Source organism: Impatiens glandulifera, chromosome 7 (assembly GCF_907164915.1).
Source record: "Impatiens glandulifera chromosome 7, dImpGla2.1, whole genome shotgun sequence".
Classification (NCBI taxonomy): Eukaryota; Viridiplantae; Streptophyta; class Magnoliopsida; order Ericales; family Balsaminaceae; genus Impatiens; species Impatiens glandulifera.
This window is the reverse complement of record NC_061868.1, coordinates 3,469,707-3,493,251: the sequence shown is the minus strand read 5'-3', so window position 1 is coordinate 3,493,251 and position 23,545 is coordinate 3,469,707. Positions and strand designations below refer to the sequence as shown.

At 33.0% G+C, this 23,545-nt stretch overlaps 1 protein-coding gene across 1 annotated transcript; it reads left to right on the top strand.

Annotated features, from left to right (window-relative positions):
* The first annotated feature begins 17,796 nt into the window (after positions 1–17,796).
* LOC124944959 (protein ALP1-like) lies at positions 17,797–18,502 on the top strand. Its single transcript, XM_047485308.1, has 3 exons — positions 17,797–17,877; positions 17,967–18,192; positions 18,261–18,502. Exons 1-3 carry the CDS (start codon positions 17,797–17,799, stop codon positions 18,500–18,502), a joined length of 549 nt encoding a protein of 182 aa, XP_047341264.1.
* The last annotated feature ends 5,043 nt before the right edge of the window (positions 18,503–23,545 follow it).

Here is a 23,545-nt window from a genome sequence, read left to right as displayed (position 1 = left end):
ATGACAATCAAAAGACCCTAAAAAAATTGATTAGTAACATTCATACATTCTAAAAAAATAGAGATTACAAATAGAAAAGACTACGTTCAAACCTAATCATCCCAACTTGGGATTTTCGTATGCCATCTATCTTCATTGAGAGGCCTTCTCCCCCTTCCTCTTCCTCTTCCTCTTCCTCTTCCTCTTCTTCTAACGATAAAAGGAGATTGTATTGAAGAGGATGATGAGTATTGTTGTTTTCTCATTTTGAATTCTCTCTTTGTACGAGCCCGTTCTAATTTGATATAAAGAATTGTTTCTGAGAATTTCAGGACTTTACCTTTGTTATCTTCAACTTGAATTTATGTATTATTGTTTTCCTTATCTTCAGCTTCAGCTTTAGACTCCACATCGGTTTTGGAATCTTCTTTATCGGCTTTAGAATTCTCTATTTCAGCTTTGAAATTCTTGGTATTTTCATCTTGAGTTTTCTCAACAACAACTTGAGGTTCATCTTCCATTTTAGACCTAATCCTTTGCATTACAGAAAATTTTCTTTTCCTCTTCACCTTTATTCCCTTTAGTTTCTTTCTTTCGTTGCTTTCCATTTTCTCAGAATCCTTCTTGCTTTCTTCTATAAATGTTTGATCTTTGAGTTTAGCCTCCTCTGTTTCCTTCATTTTCTTTTTTGTTTCCTGGATTTTCTACTATTCTTATTTAGCTTTATCACATTTATTTTGCATAAAAGTGTTATAGAAAGCACACCTTTTTGGTTTCCATTCATAAGAGATCTCCATGACATTGTGCTTTTCTTTTCTGTCAACAACTGCCATTTTCATTGGCAGGACACTCCTAGGATGCACTTCAATGCTAATTCTAGTAAAGGACAAGTGCTCCCCTTCTTCAGTTATTGGGTCCATATATAATAGTTTCCCAATTGTACCTGCAAAGTGACTAATCGTTTCAGCATTGTACATGTGGGCTGGAATATTCCAGAGCTTAAACCAAATCTGGGCAGTTTCCTTTGGTCTACTCTGTAGATTCATCTATTCTGACCACTTTTTCAGCTTCATGCAATTTGATCCTATGTAAGTATGCCCATTCTCCAATATCGTGTCGTTCGTGCCGATCGTGTTATTCGTGATAAGAGAATTTAACAGTCAGTTGTCATGTCCTGTGTGTCTGACTGGGTTTGTGTAGTTGCTATACGAATCAAAGATTCTAGTGAAAATCCTTTTGGAAACAAAAGAATGGTGACGTAGGAGTTTTATCTTCGAACATTCATAAAACGCCTTGTGTTATTTAATTTCTGCATCTTCCAATCATTTATCTGATACTTCAAATCGAGCAAGCATTTCCGCACTTGAATCCTTTCAAGAGCTTGCGAAGATTTGTGAAGAATAGAAATAAATTTTCATCCCTAATATGATTAAAATCGAATTGAAAGTGTCATTTCGAGTTCAACAATATTCAACCTCCTGCTATTGTTGTACCCGATCCTAACACATTTCAAGATCTGATTTTTGTTCCATTAACTTTGAAATGATAAATATAGTCGAACACAACTAAAACAAAAATATCAAATCATCAGAGGAACCATTTTTAAAGATGAAATTCAAACTAAAAATTTTAAAAATACAGTTTGATCAAACATGATCGAAATGATGTTACAATGATCTAGAATTCATCCTAACATGTTTAAAACATGTTAGGCAATTATTTGAATCAAAATTCAAGCCTAAAAGCTCAAGAACATCAATTTCAAAAAATCCAAATTTTCAAACTAATTTTTCGAAAATTTTATTTTAGGTTAATTAATCAATTATCTTTCAACAGAAAATTCATACATGATATAGGGAGTGATATTAAACAAAGAACACACATAATTAAGCCCTAGAACAGATCAAACCGATCAAACTTGAAAATTTTGAAAAAAATCAAATTCTCAATCACTAATCGATATACAAATGATATGGAAGTATACCAACAGATGGAGAACACTCCTTAGATGTGTTGGAAGCTTTTCTGATGACTGAATCGAAGATGAGATCATCAGAGAAAGTTTTTATAAAAACTGTTCTTGGCGGAATTTGAATTCTTCGATATGTAGTGTAATATGTTGTGATTATTTAATGGTTTGATAGAAGAATGATGATGGACTATTTATACCCAATCTAGGTCAGTTCCCTCATCGAATTTGGATTGAATTTCGCTTTCTCCCATTCTTATCTCCTTTTTTATTTTCATTCATGGCAGCCTAGTTCTAGGATAAGATAGGGTTAATAGACTTAGTGATAATGATCGCGAGGAAGAGCCGTGCATGATGGTGAAAAAATCAGAGGATAAGGTTGAGAGACGAAAGAACTAGACCTTCTAGAATAATCGCCTCCGATCAGTCGCGATTTCGGCAAGTGTCCCGTTTCAGCGAAGAAGAAGACCCAAAACAACATCGTTCTGTGGTGTTGTTTGGCGTTCTGTCCTCGTTCGTCAACATGTGGGCAATCTAGGGCTAATGGACTTAGCCATCCTGTTAGTTGATCCATTGGAGCGGGCACATGTTGGCTCCGTTACAGGCTTATAACGACTGTGTGACGTGTTCCTGGGCGTTAGATTAAAATCCAGCACTAATTCGATGGATGAGAATCCTGATGTAACCTATTAATCATTTCGGCTATACCACATTATCAGTTTTATTTTTAATAAAATGGTATTTGAATCAAATTTTAATCCCTTTTTGCGTTTTTCTTCACCAAAAATTCCAAAAAAATATTTTTGGAAACATAATAAAAATTATGTTCATTATTTTTATTTTTGGGTATTTTATGGTATATATATATATATATATAATGATGCTTAACTTTTAAAGTGTCCGAATTGCCGGGTAAAGAGTTGTGGTTAATTTGGATATGGATACTTGAGTCGAATTGTGAGAGTAAATGGATACTTGAGTCGAATTGTGGGTTTACCCGCCCATATATAATTAAAACGGTTAAAAATAAAATTTAAAATGATATATGTGTGTTTCGAACTTGCAACCTAACAAAACAAGTACAACCTTTTAACCAACTAGACTAATAACACTTTATAATTTAAATTCAACACTAAATTTGATGAATGCGGAATATTTTAACAATATAAGTTCAACTTTTTAACTAACTAATGTATAATATGAATCAAATATTTGATTGATCAAAGTGAAAGTGTAAGGTCACGAAATGAGAGATTCATTTAGAAAAATATGTGAGAATATAAGTTATTTTACCGAAGTAAATAAAATTTGGAATAAGAGCGTTTTATTTTTATTAGTGATTTATTAAAAATTTTAAACATTAAATACATATATATTTTTTATTAAATTTATTTTAATTATATTTTTATCCGTGTGTATAGTACGAAATTTTTCCTAGTTTATTTAATTGTTCTAGTAATAAATTAAACATAATTTATCTTTAAAATCACAATTAAATAATTTCAACTCCTTTTTAGGTTTAATTTGGGTAAATAAATTTTAATCTCAAATTATTTTTAGATCTGTATTTAATTTTTCTAATTAATGTTTAATTACACTATAATTAACCCTTAATTTGGTTTTAATCTCTATTTATATTATTTTAAATTTAAAAATTTAAAATATTTTTTTAATATTATTAAAAATAATAATATATATTATTTATAAAATAGGGCATGTCAAATTTTCTTGCTTACAAATTCGTGGATTGAACTTTTTTTTTATACATTTAATTATGAATTGTTTGTCCTTAATGAGAAAAAAATTAAACATAAAAAGTATTATTGGCTCGCGTTTACATTTGTTATTACTTTAGATCAATCAAAAAGTGAATTGTTGTATGCATGCTTTGGTTGATTTGAAATTGGATTATCAATTATTTTAGAAGTTTAGATTATAGCATTGAATGATAATAGATATTAGTTGTATTGTAATTCCAATATGATTGAATTAGTGTAAGTTTGTTTTGCACTTGATATAAGATTTTACATTTATTTGTTGCTTTGAATCTTGAGATGAAATTTTTTTTCCAGGTTATTGTTCTTGTTTTTTTTTTTTTTTTTGTCATGATCATATAATTTAATTGATTACCAATCAACAATAATTTATTACCCACACTAAGGTCTAGTTCAATATTGATTTTTTTTTATTAATATAATTTATGAATTATTTAAAAAATATTGATTTATAGTGATTTTAAAGAGATATTTTTTTTTAAACATAATTAAATGTATTAATAAATAATAATAAAATAATTTAGAAAAAATAGAAGATATTTTAATTAATAAGTGATATGATTTGATTGATAAATAGTGGATGAAATAATTGTTTTATTATATTAGAATTCTATAAAATTCAAACCTAATTCTTAAAAAAACTTGATTGATCACTATAACTATTTGCTTTTTTAAATTAAAAAAATATTATGACTCTTTAGTAAAAAAAATATAATTTAAAAAAAATATTATTTCTTATGGAAAACTCATCAATAAAAAAAGTTAAACTAATCCTAAGATTATGAAGATAATAATAAAATATATTCCATATTAATCTCAACTCCAATAATCAACATCTAACCTTATTCATTCTTAAATTTAAAATGTTACATAATTTCAACATATATCTTATTAAGGATGAATATAACTTCGAGCAAATTTCAAAGCCTAACTAGACTTTCAAGACGACCACAATTTATGGAGACTTATTTTAAAGAAGTTCTTAGACATTTAATTTCTTAAGCTAGTTTAACTTGACTTTAAAAAATATTGACATATTTTTATTATGTTGTACTTGTTCTTAGAAATTTAATTTCTTAAGCTAGTTTAATTTGACTTTAAAAAATATTGACATACTTTTATGTTGTACTTGTTCTTAGACATTTAATTTCTTAAGCCAGTTTAATTTGATTTTAAAAAATATCGACATACTTTTATGTTGTACTTGTTCTTAGACATTTAATTTCTCAAGCCAGTTTAATTTGACTTTAAAAAATATTGACATACTTTTATGTTGTACTTGACATTTAATTTCTTAAGCTAGTTTAATTTAACTTTAAAAAATATTGGCATACTTTTATGTTGTACTTATTTAGTAACCAATTTTTGTATTATGTTAAACATTAAATATATTATAACATCTACTCAAAATAATAATAATAATTTTTTTTTTTATAAAAGTTTCATCACCAATATCAAAATAATAACCTCTATTAATATTGATGCTCAAAGTATACAATTACAATAGATATGATCCTCCACCACCTATATCATATATGTTTTATATCTCTCTTCTTCGAAGACTACTGATTGGATAATGAAGTTTTATTGTGTTCTTCTGTAATTCCGAGTTGTACCTAAATATAATTAATTAATAGTTATCTTGAGTTTTTATATAAGTAGTCTGCTTAATTAATATATTAGAGATCTCTAGATTAGTGATTAAATTAATGACTAAATTACCTAAATGTAATCAATTAAAAATTATTTTGGGTTTTCTATAACTGGTTTGTTTAATTAATATATTTCAGATCTCTAAATTAGTGGCTAAATTAATGACTATATTAGTGGACCTCAATGCTATAATCTTTTATTTATAGTTTACATTTTGGATGGAATAGAACAACGTATTGTATTCTTTAGGGCTGATTAATTCATCGTCACTTAGGTTAGTTTTCAATCAGTCAAACCATCTACCTCCAACAATGCTATTGATTAGTCTGCATTAGTTTTCACTATGTTTTGCAACCAAAACTTGTTCGATTTCCACGTGAGCAAATTCAAGTTCTTCAAAAGTCAGCGTTTTGTTACCGAGGAGCTTCAGATTTATAATTTGATATTTATTGTCTTCGCTTCTTGTAACCTATATAGATCTTTTCTTTAAAATAAAATCAAAGAGCAAGAGAGTTTTATAATAGTATATAAATATATATAGAAGTACATTGAATTGAAAACAAATAATAAATCATCATACCTCTTGAAGAACTAGCTAAAGAAGAAATCGAGCAAGTTCTGGCTCAAAAACAAGGTAGAAATGCCAAGCTAATCAATGTCATTGACAAAGGAAGCAAGTCTATTTAACCGATCGAAGATTAGGCTGAATGGCGATGAACTGATGACTCATCTAGGAATCTTATTGAAGAACTCAACAAACTACATGATTTGATATGTAGCAATCATCGAAGAGGATGTCATGAATGAGAATTAAACTCCTAAACTATAAGATAAAAAATCAAATGAAAAAGAAAAGGAAGAAGAAGAACAACTTTTGAAAACAAAAAGAGACGCTTAAAAGAAAATGAGGTGACTACAGTGAGAAATAAGGTAATTGTGTGAGGGTGGCGCCCCAAACTTTAGAGTTATGTTAGCATTGTGTTCCTTGTACACTTATTATAGATGAAACTTATATATATTATATAAAACGTTAATTTGTTAGAAAATATGGTACAACGGAATGTGACAGATATGGTAGTAAAAAGTAAAAACCCTTCGAAATAGAGCCTAATGAGAATGGTAAGACTCAGGATCGACCCTGAGAATTGGAAATCCAATACAAATTACTTGTTCACTTAAATGTAAAGAGGTAATTTTTTTTTTTACCAAGTTCAACAATAATCACAATATTTAGTGCCAATTTGATGTATCTTTGGTTCCCTTTTCAATATAATTAAATATATGGTGCAAATTCATATGTTGTTTTAAAATTTATTCTAATAAATTCTCAATCTTATGTATAAATTTTAGTTTATATGAACTTCCAAAAATATAGATCCACAGATGGCTGTTAATCCAAAAATTAATGTAATTGAAAATTCTTATCAATTATTGTATACCCTATTTGAAAAAAATAAAAATAGACACGAAACAAAATTGTTAAAATTAAAAATTTATTAAAAATTATTGGTTCAAATCGAAAATTTACTTGTAAATCATAAAAGCTTAATTTGAAATAATATTTATTATAAAATATTGTTATTTATATATCATTAAGAATAGAATTAAAATATAAAAAAATATTATAGTTACAATCAATTAAAATAATTAATTTAGTTTTATTAAAATATTTGTTAAGAATTTATAAATATAAACTCACTTTATTTTTATAAAATTTTATTAAATTAAAAAAATTAAAATAGTGTATAAATTCACAAACTCGTAATATTTGACATAATTTTATGTTGCACTTATTTACTAACAAAATATTACATTTTGTTTAACATTAAATATATAACAATGTCAACTATAAAAATAAAAACAACTTTATAAAAGTTCCATCATCAATATCAAAATAATTCCTAAAATAATATCTATTAATCTTCAAAGTATTAAGAGCACAATCTTCTACAATAGATATGATCCTTAACCACCTCTATCATATATGTTCTATCTTTAAAGTCTATGTGAGAATCCCAAGATTGACGATTAATGCATCGCCACTTAGTCCAGTCTTCAATCAATCAACCCCTCTTCCTTCAACAAAGTTATTGAATAGTTCTGCATTTTCACGCTATTTTGAAACCAAAACTTGCTCGGTTTCCTCGTGAGCAAATTCAAATTCTTCAAAAGGTGGTGCTTGTTTCAGAGTTTTAGATTTCTGACTTGATATTTGTTGCTTTTGTTTCTTGTAACCTATATAGATCTTTTGTTGCTTTAGAATAAAATCAAAAGGAAATAGAGTTTTATAATATATATATATATAATTGAAAACAAAATAGTAAATTTTCGTATCTTTTGAAGAACTAGCTAAGGAAGAAATCGAGCAAGATTTTGGCATCAGAATAACGTAAAAATGCAAGCTAATAAATGTCATTGATGAAGGAAGCAAGACTAATTAACCAATAAGAGATTAGGCTAAATGGCAATGAACTGATAGGCCATCTAGGAATCTCACCGAACAACTTCTACAAACCACATGATTTAATATGTAGTCATCGAAGAGGATGACACGAATGAGAAATGAACTCCTAGACTATGAGATCAAAAATAAAATGAAAAAGAAACTGAAGAAGAATGAGATCTTTCAAGAGAAAAAAAATTGCGTACAAGAAAACGATGCGACTACGGTAAGAAAGGAGAGAATTGTGCAGGGGCGGCACCCCCAGTTTTGTTAGCATTATAGTCCTTATGCATTTATTGTAAAAAGATATTTGTGTGACGCCCCTAAAAAAAAGTACAAGTTATATGAATTAAGCCCATTTGTGTCCATATTTTAGGAAATAAGTCCATTATTATTATTATTATTATTATTATTATTATTATTATTATTATTATTATTATTATTATCAAATAACTACATGTATGTAATCATCAAAGTTAGGAAAACATGTTTCCATTATCAATTACCAGTACAACTTCATCCAACCATACTCATCACGAAAATCAGAAAACAAATCGTTCAACTTACAACCTTCTCACAAACTATGTTATTGTTCAAATCAAACATCCACAAACATGCATACATATTCTAAAATACCTCCAGGAAGACTCATAATATGAATTACATAAGCAGCAACTATGACTATGAACTTGGTTATCAAAATATTTCAGATGAATCAGATGTTTTTTTTAATCCAAGAATAATGGAACGAATCCAGATTAATCAACGACTTGCCAATAGTAGTTAGAAGGTATTGATATCATTCAAACTTAGAAATACACTAGATCAATGCACGAATTTTGGAAATTAATTTCGTTGCGTCGAGATTATTTAAAACTATAAATTGGGGTATAAAATGAGTGTGTATAACTTGTAATAAATAATTCTCTATATGGTTATCCTTTTGTGGCATCTTGCCAATGTTATCATATTGTTCTATTTTATAAACATGAAGTTGATTTGTTGTTTCTTGTTGTTTCTTGTTGTATCTTGAAGAACCACAAATGAACAAAACAGGTTATACTTAATTAGAACAACTTCATTTTTACAACTTATATTTACTTAATGCATTCTTTCATCATATCTTACAACACAACAAGTTATTTTCTATGAAATTAAATGCTCCTATATCTTGAGCCTTATGGTTTATATAGCATCTCGGGAACATTTGATTTAGGTTAGTAGTTTTTTTTATTTGAAAAAACTGGTTCACAATAGTGTTTAGATAAATACATTATGTATAAGGCTAAACCAAATTGTTTTTAAAAAACACAAAGAATAATTCAGGGTTGAGTATCCAGCACAGAGAGTACTCCAGAAAGACTGATTGGTCAGTAATGATACTCAATAGCTCAGCGAAGAAAGGAATGTGTGATCTCCGACATCTTTGACCTCTTTCCTAACTACTTGAAAACACATGGAAATAAAAAGAGGATGGTGGCTTCTACGATCTCCTTCTATGAGTTAAATCTATTTTATAGCTTAATTCTTAGTAATAAGTTTGATCATTGATCCTTATCTCTAGCTAGTGTCATTCTAGAGATAAAACCTGTCTTGAACTTAATACTATGTGGTATCAGAAGAGCTAGTCATACAAGAGAAGTTAGGTTTGCTCAAGTGTATGATGACGAAGACAGGCAAGCAAGATAGTAAGAGATGAGATTCAAATTGAATAAGATGGGCATGGAAGCTATCCTAAAAGATTATCGAGACATACGCATAGAGAAAAGAAAATAAGGCGCATAAGGTCAGGCTACAGAATGACCTCTCTCGTCGATCGGTAAATAAACCAGAGTTACTACTAAATGGCTTGTTAAGATCTTATTGGTAGAATTATTTGGATTTTATTGGTCCTGGCACTGGAACGAGGCAAGTACGTGTGTAGATAGGACGCGAGATGAATTTTAAGGTTCCTAAAGGTAGGCAAAAAGCATATAAGGAATAATAGATGAGAGCTAGCCTTGCGCTGAACTAAAACCTATGTGTGGAGCTCTATATTTACTAAAAACTATGTGTGGAGCTCTATATTTACCTTGTCGACCTTCTTTATTAGATTCATTGCATGTCTTTGTTGCCTTTTTTGACCTTTGAACTCTAGGAATCTCAAGCCGGAATCAGTAGTAACTCCCAATGGACCAATATACTATTGTATGGTAAGTAAGGTAAGTATTGCTCTTCCTTAACCTTCTATGAACTTAGGCACAATAAGGCTCACTAAGAAGCCCAACCCTGCGTGGAAATCCTTCCTCTCTTAGTGTGTCAAGCATGAAATGATAACAAGGGGATAAGCAAAAGTTGTGCTTACTGTGAATCTACTTACTGTGAATCTGTCTCATAGCCGCTAGAAGGAAAGCTATCTGTGAATAGAATCAATCCCTTCTCGATAGCATTAGGAAAAGTGAATAGGCAGAACATAGGGATCAAACTCGAAAGCAGAAAAGAAAGTAGCCAATTATCTTCCTAGCTAGTATTCTTTTACCTATTGAGAGGAGATGTCAAAATAAAAACATGTATGTGTGCTAAGCGTGGGCAATCGAAGACAAAAGAAGGAGGTATGGAATAAAGTTTTCCTTGCATTCAAATAAGTGTTTTTTTATATGCTCTTTAGTGTTAATAATAAAGATAGATAGTAAAGCTCCGACCTCTTAGAGTTCTTAACGCCTGTAGAAGCAGTCTTAGAAAAAGTTATTTTAGTAGAGTCTAAAGTATATCCTCTAAGATATATCCGCTATTTGAATGACCTTACCGTCCTTATGTGAGAGAAGGGGCTTAATAAGAATAAATTTCTTGATTAAGCAATTCGTAGTCTGATAAGAGCTCCCACTAAAGACAGAGAGGAGTCAACAAGCGGTGGTGTCGGAAAATTTGGGCCTGATTGAGCTTAGGAAAGCACCCGAGGGAGAAAGAAAGAGCACATTCTTCTACAATAGATAGATATGATATGATCCTTTACCACCAATATCATATATGTTCTATCTTTGAAGACTAATCATCAGATCATGAAGTGTTATTGAGTCTTCCTTGAGAATCCCAAGATTGGCAATTAATTCATCAACGCTTAGCCTAGTCTTTAATCGGTCAGACCCTCTACCTTCAACAATGTTATTGATTAGTTCTGCATTTTCAAGGTGTTTTACAATGAGAAAGATGAATAAATAAAATGAAGAAGGTGTTTGTCTAACAAGAAAAAATTAACTAAAAACAATTAAAATATAATTATTGTTTTACTACTTGTAATAAATAATTCTCTAAATGGTTATCCTTTTGTGGTATCTTGTCAATGTTATTATATTGTTCTATTTTATAAACATAAATACCTAGTGGAGTTGATTTCTTGTTTCTTGTTGCTTCTTGGAGGACCACAAACTTACAATATATATATACAAGTTGTACATCATATCTTACAATATTTTACAAGTTATACTAAATGCATTCTTTCATCATATCTTACATTGTTGGGTCAAATGATTTGATTTAAAATAATTAAGAGAATAAATCCACTCTATGCCAACTTCATTTTGATGATATCTATTTAAACTTAATTATGATTAAAACTGTCTTTTGATGATGTTTAGATATGAATGAAGCTAAGTTGTCTAAATTATTTATGTGCAGGTGCATCAGACTTGGCTAACTTAGGCGTGGTCTAAGCAGGTTAATTAGACGGCATACGTAGTTAGACGTGTAATCTAACAGATACGTAGTTAGACGTGCAGTCTAATAGATATGTAGTTAGACGTGCAGTCTAATAGATACGTAACGTGCAGTCTAACAGATACGTAGTTAGACGTGTAGTCTAACAGATACATAGTTAGACGTGTAGTCTAACTCCTTCAGACAAGTCTGAAGGGATGCGTAGTTAGACGTTGTAGTCTAACTCCATTAGACGTGTGGTCTAATGGAACACGCTATTAGACGTTGACATCTAACTTCCTTAGACTAGGAAATCTAATGGAGCATGTCTAATGCCTCGCTTCAGCAGCCGTCTGAAGTTAACATACGTCTACACACGATCAACTAGTTGTCTGCTACTCTGCTTCACTCACTCCTTTGCAGTCTGATAAGCCAGCTAATTGCATCCAATGAACGAACGCCACGTACACAAATGTCATTCCAACGGTTTATCCAGTACAAGATAATATCAGAAAGGATATTCGGTGCACTACCTGTTTGGTACGGCCACGTTCCAATTGCTCAGAGTCTGTTGTACTCTTGTCCTTTGGGCGGCCTTCCAATGGACGCTTGCCACGTGTCCATGAAGAAGATTCGACCGTTGGTGTCCTTCTACTACAAATAGATGCTGAAGGACAACGGTTGAATCACCGGTTACTCTGTTCACATTACTATCTTACAAGCTTACTCTTGTAATTACTGATTTCTATCATCTTCCAAGTTCAAGAGAGAAAGAATCAAAACTGTTTAGCTGAGAGAATATTGTTCTTATTATTGTAAGTTGAATAAAGGTTGTTTTGTTCATTAGAGTGTTTAACTAGATCTGTAAACTGTATTTGATTCAAAGAATTTAGTGAATCCTTCCGGTTGTGGAAGAAGGGGTGACGTAGGAGAGTTTGCTCTAAACATCCATAAACACCTGATGTGTTCTTTACTTTCAGTTCTTTATCTTTCATTGGTTCAAAGTTTCAAATCCGACGAACACTTCCGCACTTGAAACCGTTTCAAGAGTTCGAAGGATTTGCGAAGAATAGAAATATATTTTAACTTCTAACAGAGTTAAAATCGAATCGTTTATCGTGAGTTGTTATCAATAGTCAGACCCCAGTCTCTATTGGTTACACTGATCCAATCAATTGGTATCGGAGCAAAGTTTTCTATTCTCAAGCAACAAGAACCTGAATCATGTCTGTCATCAACCAAATTCTCGTGCTCTCAAAAGAAAACTATGAGTATTGGATGATGAGAATGCAATCTCATTTGGTTGCCCTTGATTGTGACATGTGGAATGTCAGCACTAATGGTCCGATAAAGATTGAAAAGCTAAGATGTAGCTGGACAACTGAAGAAAAAAGAAGATGAACAATCTTGATAATGTTGTCAAAGATGTCTTGTGCAAATCGATCAACATGAACATACTTAGTGAAATCAAGTCTTGCTCCTCTGCTAAAGAAATTTGGGAGAAGCTGATTTAAATATATGGTTGTAATGTTCAAACAAAGAAGAACCGAAAAGAGCAGAAGGTTCTTATATGTGCTGAAAATAAGTCCAAGTGGATCGATAGCGACTTAGAGGACTCATCTAGCAAAAGTGATATCGAAGTTGTCACATGCTTGATGACAAATGACCAATCCAAGGTACTTAACTCTTCCTCAAAAGGTTTTACACGAGATGAGTTAACTATTTCACTCAATGACATGGTCATTGAGTACAATAAGTTATCAGACTCATTTAATGAGATGAAATCAAAATATGAGGCCAATAATTTCTCTTCATCTCAAGTTTCTAAACAAAATATTTTTGAAAACAAAGTGGATGAACTCTCATCTGAGAATGAGATGCTCAAAGAGAAAGTTTAAACTCTAGCTTCAGAAAATCAACGTTTGACATATGTGGTTAGTTTCTGAACGAGGTCTGGAGACGTTGTCAGACAACAAATAAGTGTGTTAAGGCCTGCCGGATGCAAATCTGGTTTAGGATTTGATAACAATGACTCAGACAACTCTTGTAAGAAGTTGAACTCGGTAACAGACAAGTTTAAGCCTATAAACTTTGTTAGAGGGAGTTTAACTGATAATGAAACTGATCCAAGCTGTGAGAATCTAACATTAAAGGATGAATTTATTCATATTCTGCCAACTATTAGTTGGCTGAAACCTAGAAAGTAAACAGCTAGCAAGTCTGGCAAACCAAAACCTGACAAGAAGTCAAAGAGCTTTAAACAAAAATCATTCTCTAAGGTTAAGGGAACAACTGCTAGCAGGAAGGCGTTTGCTAAGCCTAAATCATACGGACTTATTGCTACACAAAAAGGAAGTCTATCAGAATAACTCAAATATGGATTCCAAAGGGACTGATTAATCGAGGACCCAAGTGAATGTGGGTACCAAAAATTTGTAAATATGTTTTTGTGTAGATTAGCTGCCTAGAGGACTCAGTTTGGTATTTGGACAATGGATGTTCGAGACACATGACTGGAGAAAGACGGCATCTAATGGATATAACAGAATGCTTAGGTCCTAAGATCACTTTTAAAGATAACTGCAAGGGTAAGACCATGGGTAAGGGTAAGATTATCCATGGTGATCTAACCATCAACAACATATTACTTGTTGAAAACTTGTGTTATAACCTGATAAGTATTAGTCAATTATGTGATAATTGATTTTCTGTTGATTTTCAAACTCATGCATGCTTAGTTAAGGATCAACATGGCAACGTTTTGCTAACCGGAAGTAGGGTAGAAAATTCTTACAAAATGAACTGGAAAACTGAAATATCTAATCACATATGCATGATTACTAAAACTGATCAAAACTGGTTATGGCATAAGAGGTTGAATCATCTCAATTTTAAAACCATTAACAACATTTGTTCGCATAACTTAGTTTATGTCTTACCCAACTTGAAGTTTTCAAAGGACAAGGTTTGTCCTGCTTGCTAGTTAGGCAAATAGAGTAAATCATCGTTCAAAAGTAAAGGGAAATATCAGTCCGACCGGTGCTTGGAACTTTTACATATTTGTTTGGTTCAATTCCTGTAAAGAGTTTGGGAGAAATGAGATTCACCCTAATTATTATTGATGATTTTTCACGATTTACATGGGTTGTATTTTTTCAATCTAAAGATCAGACGGGTGAGAATTTTATTAAGATCCTTAGAAGAATTCAAAACCAAAAATCTTTAAGCATTATTCGAATTAGAAGTGATCGGGGAACCAAATTCACCAATAGACGTCTAACTTCATATCTCGAGGAATCTGGTATTAGACACGAGTTGTCTAGTGCCAGAACTCCACAGCAAAATAGTATTACTGAGAGAAGGGTCAGGACACTAAATGGTATGATATTTTGACTAAGTTTCTATTTGATCATGACTTTATTATTGGGTCAGTTGACAAAATATTGTTTAGATTTGTTAAAGACTCTCACATTCTTCTAGTTCAAGTATATGTTGATGATATCATATTTGGATCAACTGACCCCAAGTTATGTGAGAAATTTGCCAAGCTGATGTAGGACAGATTCGAGATGAGTATGATGGGAGAATTAACCTTCTTCCTAGGTCTTCAAGTTCGCCAACTTGAAACATGGACTCTCATCAACCAAGCCAAATACACCAAGGAATTGTTAAAGAAGTTTGGGATGGAGAGTTGCTCGGCACTAGCCACTCCAATGAGCTCTTCCAGCAAGTTAGAAAAAGATGAAGATGGACAAAGCGTTGACATCATTGCCTATAGAAGACTCATCGGTTCTTTGCTCTATTTTACTGCCAGCCGGCCAGACATCTAGTTTGTTGTTGGTGTCTGTGGAAGATTTCAGGCTAATCCTAAACTATCTCATTTTATTGCTGCTAAGCGTATTTTGAAATATTTAAAGGGGACTCAAAATGTGGGACTGTGGTATCCGAAGAATTCCAGTTTCAATCTAAAGAGTTTCTCAGATGCAGACTATGCAAGTTGCAAGATTGATTGAAAGAGCACTAGTGGAACTTGTCAGTTTCTTGGTGATCGTTTGATCTCTTGGTTTAGCAAGAAACAGACGTCGGTTGCTACGTCTACAGTTGAAGCTGAATATCTTGTAGAGGAAGCTGTCGCTCTTTGCTCTTGTGAATTCAACAACAACTAAGGGATTATGGAATTAAAGTAGAAAAATCTCCAATTTTCTGTGACAATACAAGTGCAATTGTCATCACCTACAATCCAGTAATTGCACTCTCGGACAAAGCATGTCGAAATCAGACATCATTTCATCCGAGAGCATGTCAGTCAGAAGCATATTCGCATGGAATATATTCCAACAGATCAACAAGTGATAGACATGTTCACGAAGCCACTACCCGGGACTAAGTTTTCTTACTTTAGAAATATTTTAGGTCTTGTTGATCTTGACTAATTTATCTCATTTGATCGTGCATAAATTGAGGGGAACATGTTGCCTAAATGTTACTGGACAGACTCATGTGGATGGAGGTCTCAATTTGTCTAACAGATCAATAGTCTAAGGAATGCACCTACTTAGACGTACTCTTGCCTAAGCAGTCTGTGCTTCCAAGTTGGAATGTCTTGATTTAAAATCTATGTGATTAGACGTCGAAGTCTAATAGACGTTTAGACGTTTATAAGACTGGCGTGATTAGACGTTAACGTCTAACCAGACACACGTCTAGTACGTGTTGTTTATGCGTAATTAGACGTCTGAAGTCTAATAGACTCTTGGTTGTCTGAAAGACATGCGTGATTAGACGTCGACGTCTAATAGACGCCTATCCAACTTAGAGGCAAAGAATGTAGACAGTAAGTTGAAATGTCTAACTACATGTGTACTTGGACTGCTCATCTTCAGGCTAGTGGAACAGTTGTCTACTGCTACATTAATTGTATATGTACTATTCCCGCCAAAAATTAAAAATTCATTTCTTCAATAACTTGAAGACAGGTATCTTTCAATGTTAAAAGAATGACTAAAATCTCTGATGTTTCTTTACTGCGCGTATTGCCTTAATGACACATTTTCATGATTACTCTTAATTGCGGCTTATCATTAAGTGATGCACTTCTTGGAAACATGCGTTTCTGTTTTTGACGGTTCATATAATTACTACCTTTAATGAATAAACGTCTACTTTCTTCTATAAAAGAACGGTAATATTCAAGGGTCTGAATATCTCTTTTAGTGCTCTCTCTCTAAGAAATCCTCTCTTGTCTCCAAATATTCTGAATCCCTAATGTTGTGTTTGGTTTCATTGAGTTGATAGAGTTGGTAATATTTTTCATTTGATTGGACAGTTTTCCATGTTTGGTTTAAACATAGAGTTGGAGTTGTTTTCCTATTGGCAAAATAATTCCTTATTCTTCCTGAAATACATTTCCTATTTCAAATCCAAGGATTTCTATTTCTAATCTTTCTCAGTTCTCTCATCAGATTATCTTCCATTGTTGCCCCTCCTCCTCCAGATCTCATTTTCTCCCAAATTTAGACAATGCTGAAGACTTGTTCGATTTGTTCATTAACCCTAGCCGCCGAATACAACAAATCGATGAACCCTAGCGTTGTTGCAAGGTATTATTGATAGCTCTTTCTATCTCAAAAAATTTGTTCGTCCAGATTGTCTTCCATTGTTGCCCCTCCTCCAGACCTCATTTTTCCCAAGTTTAGACAACGTTAAAGACTTGTTCAACTTGTTCTTCAACCCTAGCCGCTGAATCCACCAAATCGTCGAACCCTAGAGTTTCTACGATATATTATTGATAGCTCTTTCTATATCAAAGAAATTGCAATTGATTTTTTACTTCAAACTTTTTGGTTGCAAGCATGAATCAATTAGACGTAACTGAGATGGAAGTCGACGAAACTAATAAAATTGTTCTGTTAATACAACACTGGTTGTGTATGTTGCGTTTGCTGTTGTTATTTCTTGAACATCAATATGTGATTGTCATCATGAACACTCGTAATCTATCACTAGAGAGAAGATACTTTCATGACTTTCTCATTAGGCGGGCTCATTTGGATATATTAGTATACCAAAGTGATGAAACCTGTATTCAGCAATTGAGAATGGATAGATATACTTTTAAGACATTATGCACCATGCTTGAGGTTAAAGGAAGGTTGCGAGATACAAAGCACATGTTGATTGATGAACAAGTTGCAATTTTTCTACACATTCTAGCCCATCATGTCAAAAATCGGGTGATAAAGTTTAGATTTCGACGATAAGGTGAAACAATTAGTAGACATTTTCGAGGTGTTTTAAATTCTATTATGCGACTGCACAAGGATTTGTTGAAGATACCAGAACCAATTCCCATTGACTCCACAGATGAAAGGTGGAAATGGTTTAAGGTATAATTAAAAGGTTTTAGTCTTACATTATCTTTATACAGTCAATAGTTATATAAACCTAATTTGATTTTTTGTGTGTGATCTGATAGAATTGTTTAGGAGCCATAGATGGGACATACATAAATGTTAGGGTATCCTCAACAGACAAACCTAGATACAGGAACAGAAAGGGGGAGATTGCTCAAAATGTTTTAGCAGTATGCTCACCGGATGAGCAATTTATTTATGTTCTGGCTGGTTGGGAAGGATCTGCGGCTGATAGTAGAGTTTTGCGTGATGCAATTTCGAGACCAAATGGGCTAAAGGTTTCTATAGGTAATTAATTTTTTTGTGATTGTGATTGCAATTGCATTATCTAAAATGATGAATTATTATACTTTTAGGTCAGTATTATCTTGTTGATGCCGGATACACTAATGGTGAGGGCTTTCTTGCACCATATAGAGGACAAAGATATCATTTGAATGATTGGAGGGATGGACATCGGCCTACTACTGCCGAAGAATATTTCAATATGAAGCATTCATCAGCTAGAAACGTGATAGAAAGGTGTTTTGGTCAGCTTAAAGCTCGATGGGCTATTCTTAGAAGTCCTTCTTTCTATCCTATTGGAATCCAAACATAAATAGTGTTGGCTTGTTGTTTGTTACATAATCATATAAAGAAAATCATGTTGGTTGATCTGTTGGGAGATGACATTCATTCGAGCGGAAGTCAACCCAATGTAGAGTTTTCTGAAAGCATAACCGGGGTTGAAACATCTGATGCATGGACCTCCTTTCGAGAACACCTAGCGCATAACATGTATAATGAGTGGGCAAGTTCACACTATGGATAATGTTTGAAATTGGAAAGTAGAAGCCTTTCTAGACGAGGTTCTGTTTCTAGAGTCCTTTAGGCTATTGTGATTCTCAATTCTACTTGTAAATCTCCAGTTCTTGTTGGTATTCTCGGAGTAATTATAGTGTAGTGAAGTTAAGAATTCACATATCACTTATGACGGGAAAATATTTTGAAGAACAATATGTTAATGTTTATATAAGCATATATTACTGTTTTTTATCACTTATCCATGTTTCTTTTTTATATATTTGTTTTCAAATACATGACAAATTCATATAATTCATATAGTTCTATTATTGACACAATGTTCAGGTTTGTAATATTTTTTATCTTCAGTGCAATGCATCTGTATAAATTATAGGTTTGTAGTAAAGATGCATTGGATTGGTAAATTATAGACAAAGATGCATTTGTATAAGTTATCTTCAGTGCAATGCATCTGTATAAGTTATAGACAAAGTTTATAAATTGTCTTAGTCTCTTAGATCATGTAAGAAACAGTTATATATTTGGAAACACTCTTTGAAAAATCTGAATCTGCATATTAATATGAAAGGCAGTCATAAATGGTTAAAAAAACCAAATGTTCTCTGCTAACAACAATAACAACTATATAGAACCTTTGCTAATGCAAGAAACAACAATAAACATGCAAAAATCTTTCAGCTTTCAGTAGTATTACAATTGTCAAAATACAAATATAAAGATATCATTAGTGTTTTTGCATTAATCAAAAGGGTTAAGCTTATAACAAAATAATGTGATTAGTAAGATATCATTAGTGTTCTTGCATTAATCAAAAGGTGAAGCTTATAACAAAAAAACGTGATTAGTGATGCTTCATATGCTATCATGGATGAGCGAGTGAACCCATTCCTCTCTATGCTCTTCAGGTAGACCAAAGAAGAGCTCAATTAGATCTTTGCTGCAACCTATCACATGATATGCCTTCATGCGATCTCTACATATCAACCCAACTAGCTTTAGAAGCTCACCATTCAGCAAACCCCTTTTCCTACGCACTTCAATGTCGGTAATTGCATTACAAATCTTGTCAGTTGCATTCTCAAAGCCAGCCACTATTGTTGTTGCGTTGTCCCTTAGTACCTCAACCAAGTCGACATCTTTGGAAGCTTTTCGCTTGCGGCTAGGTTTTCTTCCCTCTAGCGAGCTTCTTTCAGTAGTAGGCTGGGAAACAGGTGTTGAAATATGGTCAGTAAAGTCATCTTCAAGATTACAGCCCAACTGCTCATCCCCTCGATTGACATCATCCTCAGCTCGGACATAATCGATAGCGCCATTCCCATTGGCACGATCCACTCCAAAAATGATTGCAAGTTCATCGAAGTAGCGAAATGATTTGTCCTTGAATGGAGCGGCATTCTTATGACTCTACACAATTTCCAAATTACACATTAAACATATAAAAGGTATAATGTTATCAATGAAGAACATAACAACATTACAAGTGTTTGAGTACCTGCAGATAAGAGTCCCAAACATGTTTATCAGCAACAACACATTTTCGGATGGGATCCAACCAAATTCGCTTGTTGACCCGTACAACATGTCGTAAACTGTGTTGAAATGTGTTTTCAATGTTTTAATTCGTTAGTAAATATGGGGATCAGCTCGAATTCCACAACCGGGCATCTTTTGTTTAAATTCTCTTTCGGTTGCCTGAAATAGCCATGGCTTGAATCCACGATCTGCTTTGTACTTCCCAGTGATATGTAATTCAAGAAGAATCTGGATAAGCAATGCGTCCTCTTCATCGGACCAACATCTTTTTGTTCTGGTTGAAACCTTCCCATTCACACTTTCCACATGTGAACTCATGATTTTCCTTAATTCCCTAATTGTAAAATTAGAAGAAAAATTGATAATACATCATGTAGATATCGCTTTCACAAACCCTAAACAGTTACAACATACAACTGAGAAAAAATTAAGTATGGAGAACCACAACTGAGCTGAACGAATACTTACCGTGGAGAGGAACGACCTCTTTGAGCTGAGCGAAGGGAACACACCTAAGCGAATACTTACCGTGGAGAGGAACGACCTTCTTGAGCTGAGCGAAAGGAACACACCGTGAATCTGGCACAATATTTTGGGCGGGATATGTTTACTAAGGCTGGAACAAGGTGGAGTGATAAAGTAAAAGGAGGGTATTTTGGTAATCTAACAACAAGTCCAAGTCCAGTTTTTATATGTACCAAACACTGGAAAATTATTACTGGGTTTATTTCTAATTATTTACCAAACATAATATTATAATTAAAATACCAAATCTACCTATTTCTAATCTAAATCCAATTCTGATAAAAATTCTAACCTGACAACCCTGTATACCAAACACAACATAAGTTCTTCTTTCAACTTATTGAAATGGGCTCTCTCACTGAAAAATCTCTCCAAATAGATTTTGCATCTGTCTCATCCCTAGTAATTCCAAAAATGGTCTCTATGTTTAAATCTCTAGAGACTTCTGGGCTGAAGAAGTTTTTGAGTATAAACTGCATCTTTCATGAATAGGCGGTTCGTGAATTTTTTGAAACGGCCGGATTTTACCATAACAAGTATATCCGTTCAACCATTCTTGGTAAACGCATTTGTTTCACCGAGGAAACATTCGCTCTTTTCTCCAGGCTTCCATCTGAAGGGATCTCTGAGTTCCCTTCCTCCTCCGATGAAATCTTGTCTAAGATGAAACTCGTTTTCTCAGACCAATCCTTTGAAGGGCACCTCTTTCCTGTTGCTTCTCACGGAAAGAGTTCCTGTCTAAAATTTGAGTTCACTCTACTCAACAACTATCATTTCAAAATCTCTTCTTTCCAAGGACTCATCCTACATCTACTGCAACAAAGTCTTTGAAATAATGGTGGTCATCACAAGGGGTGTAGCCATCAATTGGTCGAAATTTCTTGTCAATAATTTGGTGAAGATGATATCTTCTCCAAATAAACACTATGGATATGATGCTCCTCTCAGCATGTTCCTTTGTTGTCTCCTCTCTGAAGCTGGACACGGTGTCCACTTTAATCCATCCAAAGTCTTGAAAAACCAAAAATGTTCTCGACTATGTTCTATGGGTAAGTAGGCTCAGGTTGAAAAGAAGAAATTGAGCAGCCTATTTGGATGAAAGGGCATATTAGGAATCTTTCTCTCTCTATGATGTTCAAAAGGGGGAAAGTAAGAGAAGTGGCATTAGGCCCAGGGAGAACTAATGATAGAAAGGGATAAGAAAAGACTCAATCTTTTTGTTCTTGGGAAATTTTCGCTTATGTTATTCATTTCCCCAAATATTTTAAATGTATAATATTTTGTTACTGCTTTTTTGTTAATCTTTTATTTAAGTTTTAACATCATCAAAAAGGGAAAAGTTTTCTGGATTTTTATCATTTAGCTTAAATAATCAAAAAGGGGAAATTGTTGGGTCAAATTATTTGATTTAAAATAATTATGAGAATAAATTCACTCTATGCCAACTTTATTTTGAAGATATCTCATTAAAACTTATTTATGATTAAAACTGAGTTTTGATGATGTTTAGATATGAATGAAGCTAAGTCGTCTAAATTGTTTCTGTGCAAGTTCATCAGACTTGACTAACTTAGACGTGGTCTAAGTAAGCTAATTAGACGTCATACGTAGTTAGACGTGTAGTCTAATAGATACATAGTTAGACGTGCAGTTTAACAGATACGTAGTTAGACGTGCAATTTAACAGATACGTAGTTAGACGTGCAGTCTAACAGATACATAGTTAAACGTGCAGTCTAACAGATATGTAGTTAGACGTGCAGTCTAACTCCTTCAGACAAGTCTGAAGGGATGCGTAGTTAGACGCTGCAGTCTAACTCCATTAGACGTGTGGTCTAATGGAACACGCTATTAGACGTTGACGTCTAACTTCCTTAGACTAGGCAGTCTAATGGAGCACGTTTAATGCCTCGCTTCAGCAGCCGTATGAAGTTAGCATACGTCTACCCACTCAACTAGTTGTCTGCTACTCTGCTCCACTCACTCATGTGCAGTCTGATTAGCAAGCTAATTGCATCCAATGAACGAACGCCATGTACACAAATGTCCTTCCAACGGTTTGTCCAGTACAAGACAATATCAGAAAGGATATTCGGCGCACTACCTGTTCGATACGGCCACGTTCCAATTGCTTAAAGTTTGTTGTACTCTTGTCCTTTGGGCGGCCTTCCAATGGACGCTTTCCACGTGCCCATGATGTTGATTCGACCATTTGTGTCCTTCTACTACAAATAGATGCTCAAGGACAACGGTTGAATCACCGGTTACTCTGCTCACATTATTATCTTACAAGCTTACTCTTGTACTTACTGATTTCTATCATCTTCCAAGTTCAAGAGAGAAAAAATCAAAATTGTCTAGCTGGGAGAATGTTGTTCTTATTATTGTAAGTTGAATAGAGGTTGTTTTGTTCAACAGAGTGTTTATCTAGATTAGTAAACTGTATTTGATTCAAAGAATTTAGTGAATCCTTCTGGTTGTGGAAGAAGAGGTGACGTAGGAGAGTTTGCTCTGAACATCCATAAACACCTGTTGTGTTCTTTACTTCCAGTTCTTTATCTTTCATTGGTTCAAAGCTTCAAATTCGACGAACACTTTCGCACTTGAAACCGTTTTAAGAGTTCGAAGAATTTGCGAAGAATAGAAACAAATTTTAACTTCTAACAGAGTTAAAATCGAATCGTTTATCGTGAGTTGTTATCAATAGTCAGACATTGGTCTCTATTGGTTACACCGATCCTATCATACATCATAAAAAGTTATTTTCTATAAAACTAAA

Excerpts from the sequence above, each read along its gene's own strand:
- LOC124944959 (XM_047485308.1), top strand. The coding sequence starts at position 17,797 with ATGCGACTGCACAAGGATTTGTTGAAGATACCAGAACCAATTCCCATT. Across the intron at positions 17,878-17,966 it reads AAAGGTGGAAATGGTTTAAG|AATTGTTTAGGAGCCATAGA; the intron begins GTATAATTAAAA and ends GTGATCTGATAG. Across the intron at positions 18,193-18,260 it reads TGGGCTAAAGGTTTCTATAG|GTCAGTATTATCTTGTTGAT; the intron begins GTAATTAATTTT and ends TTATACTTTTAG.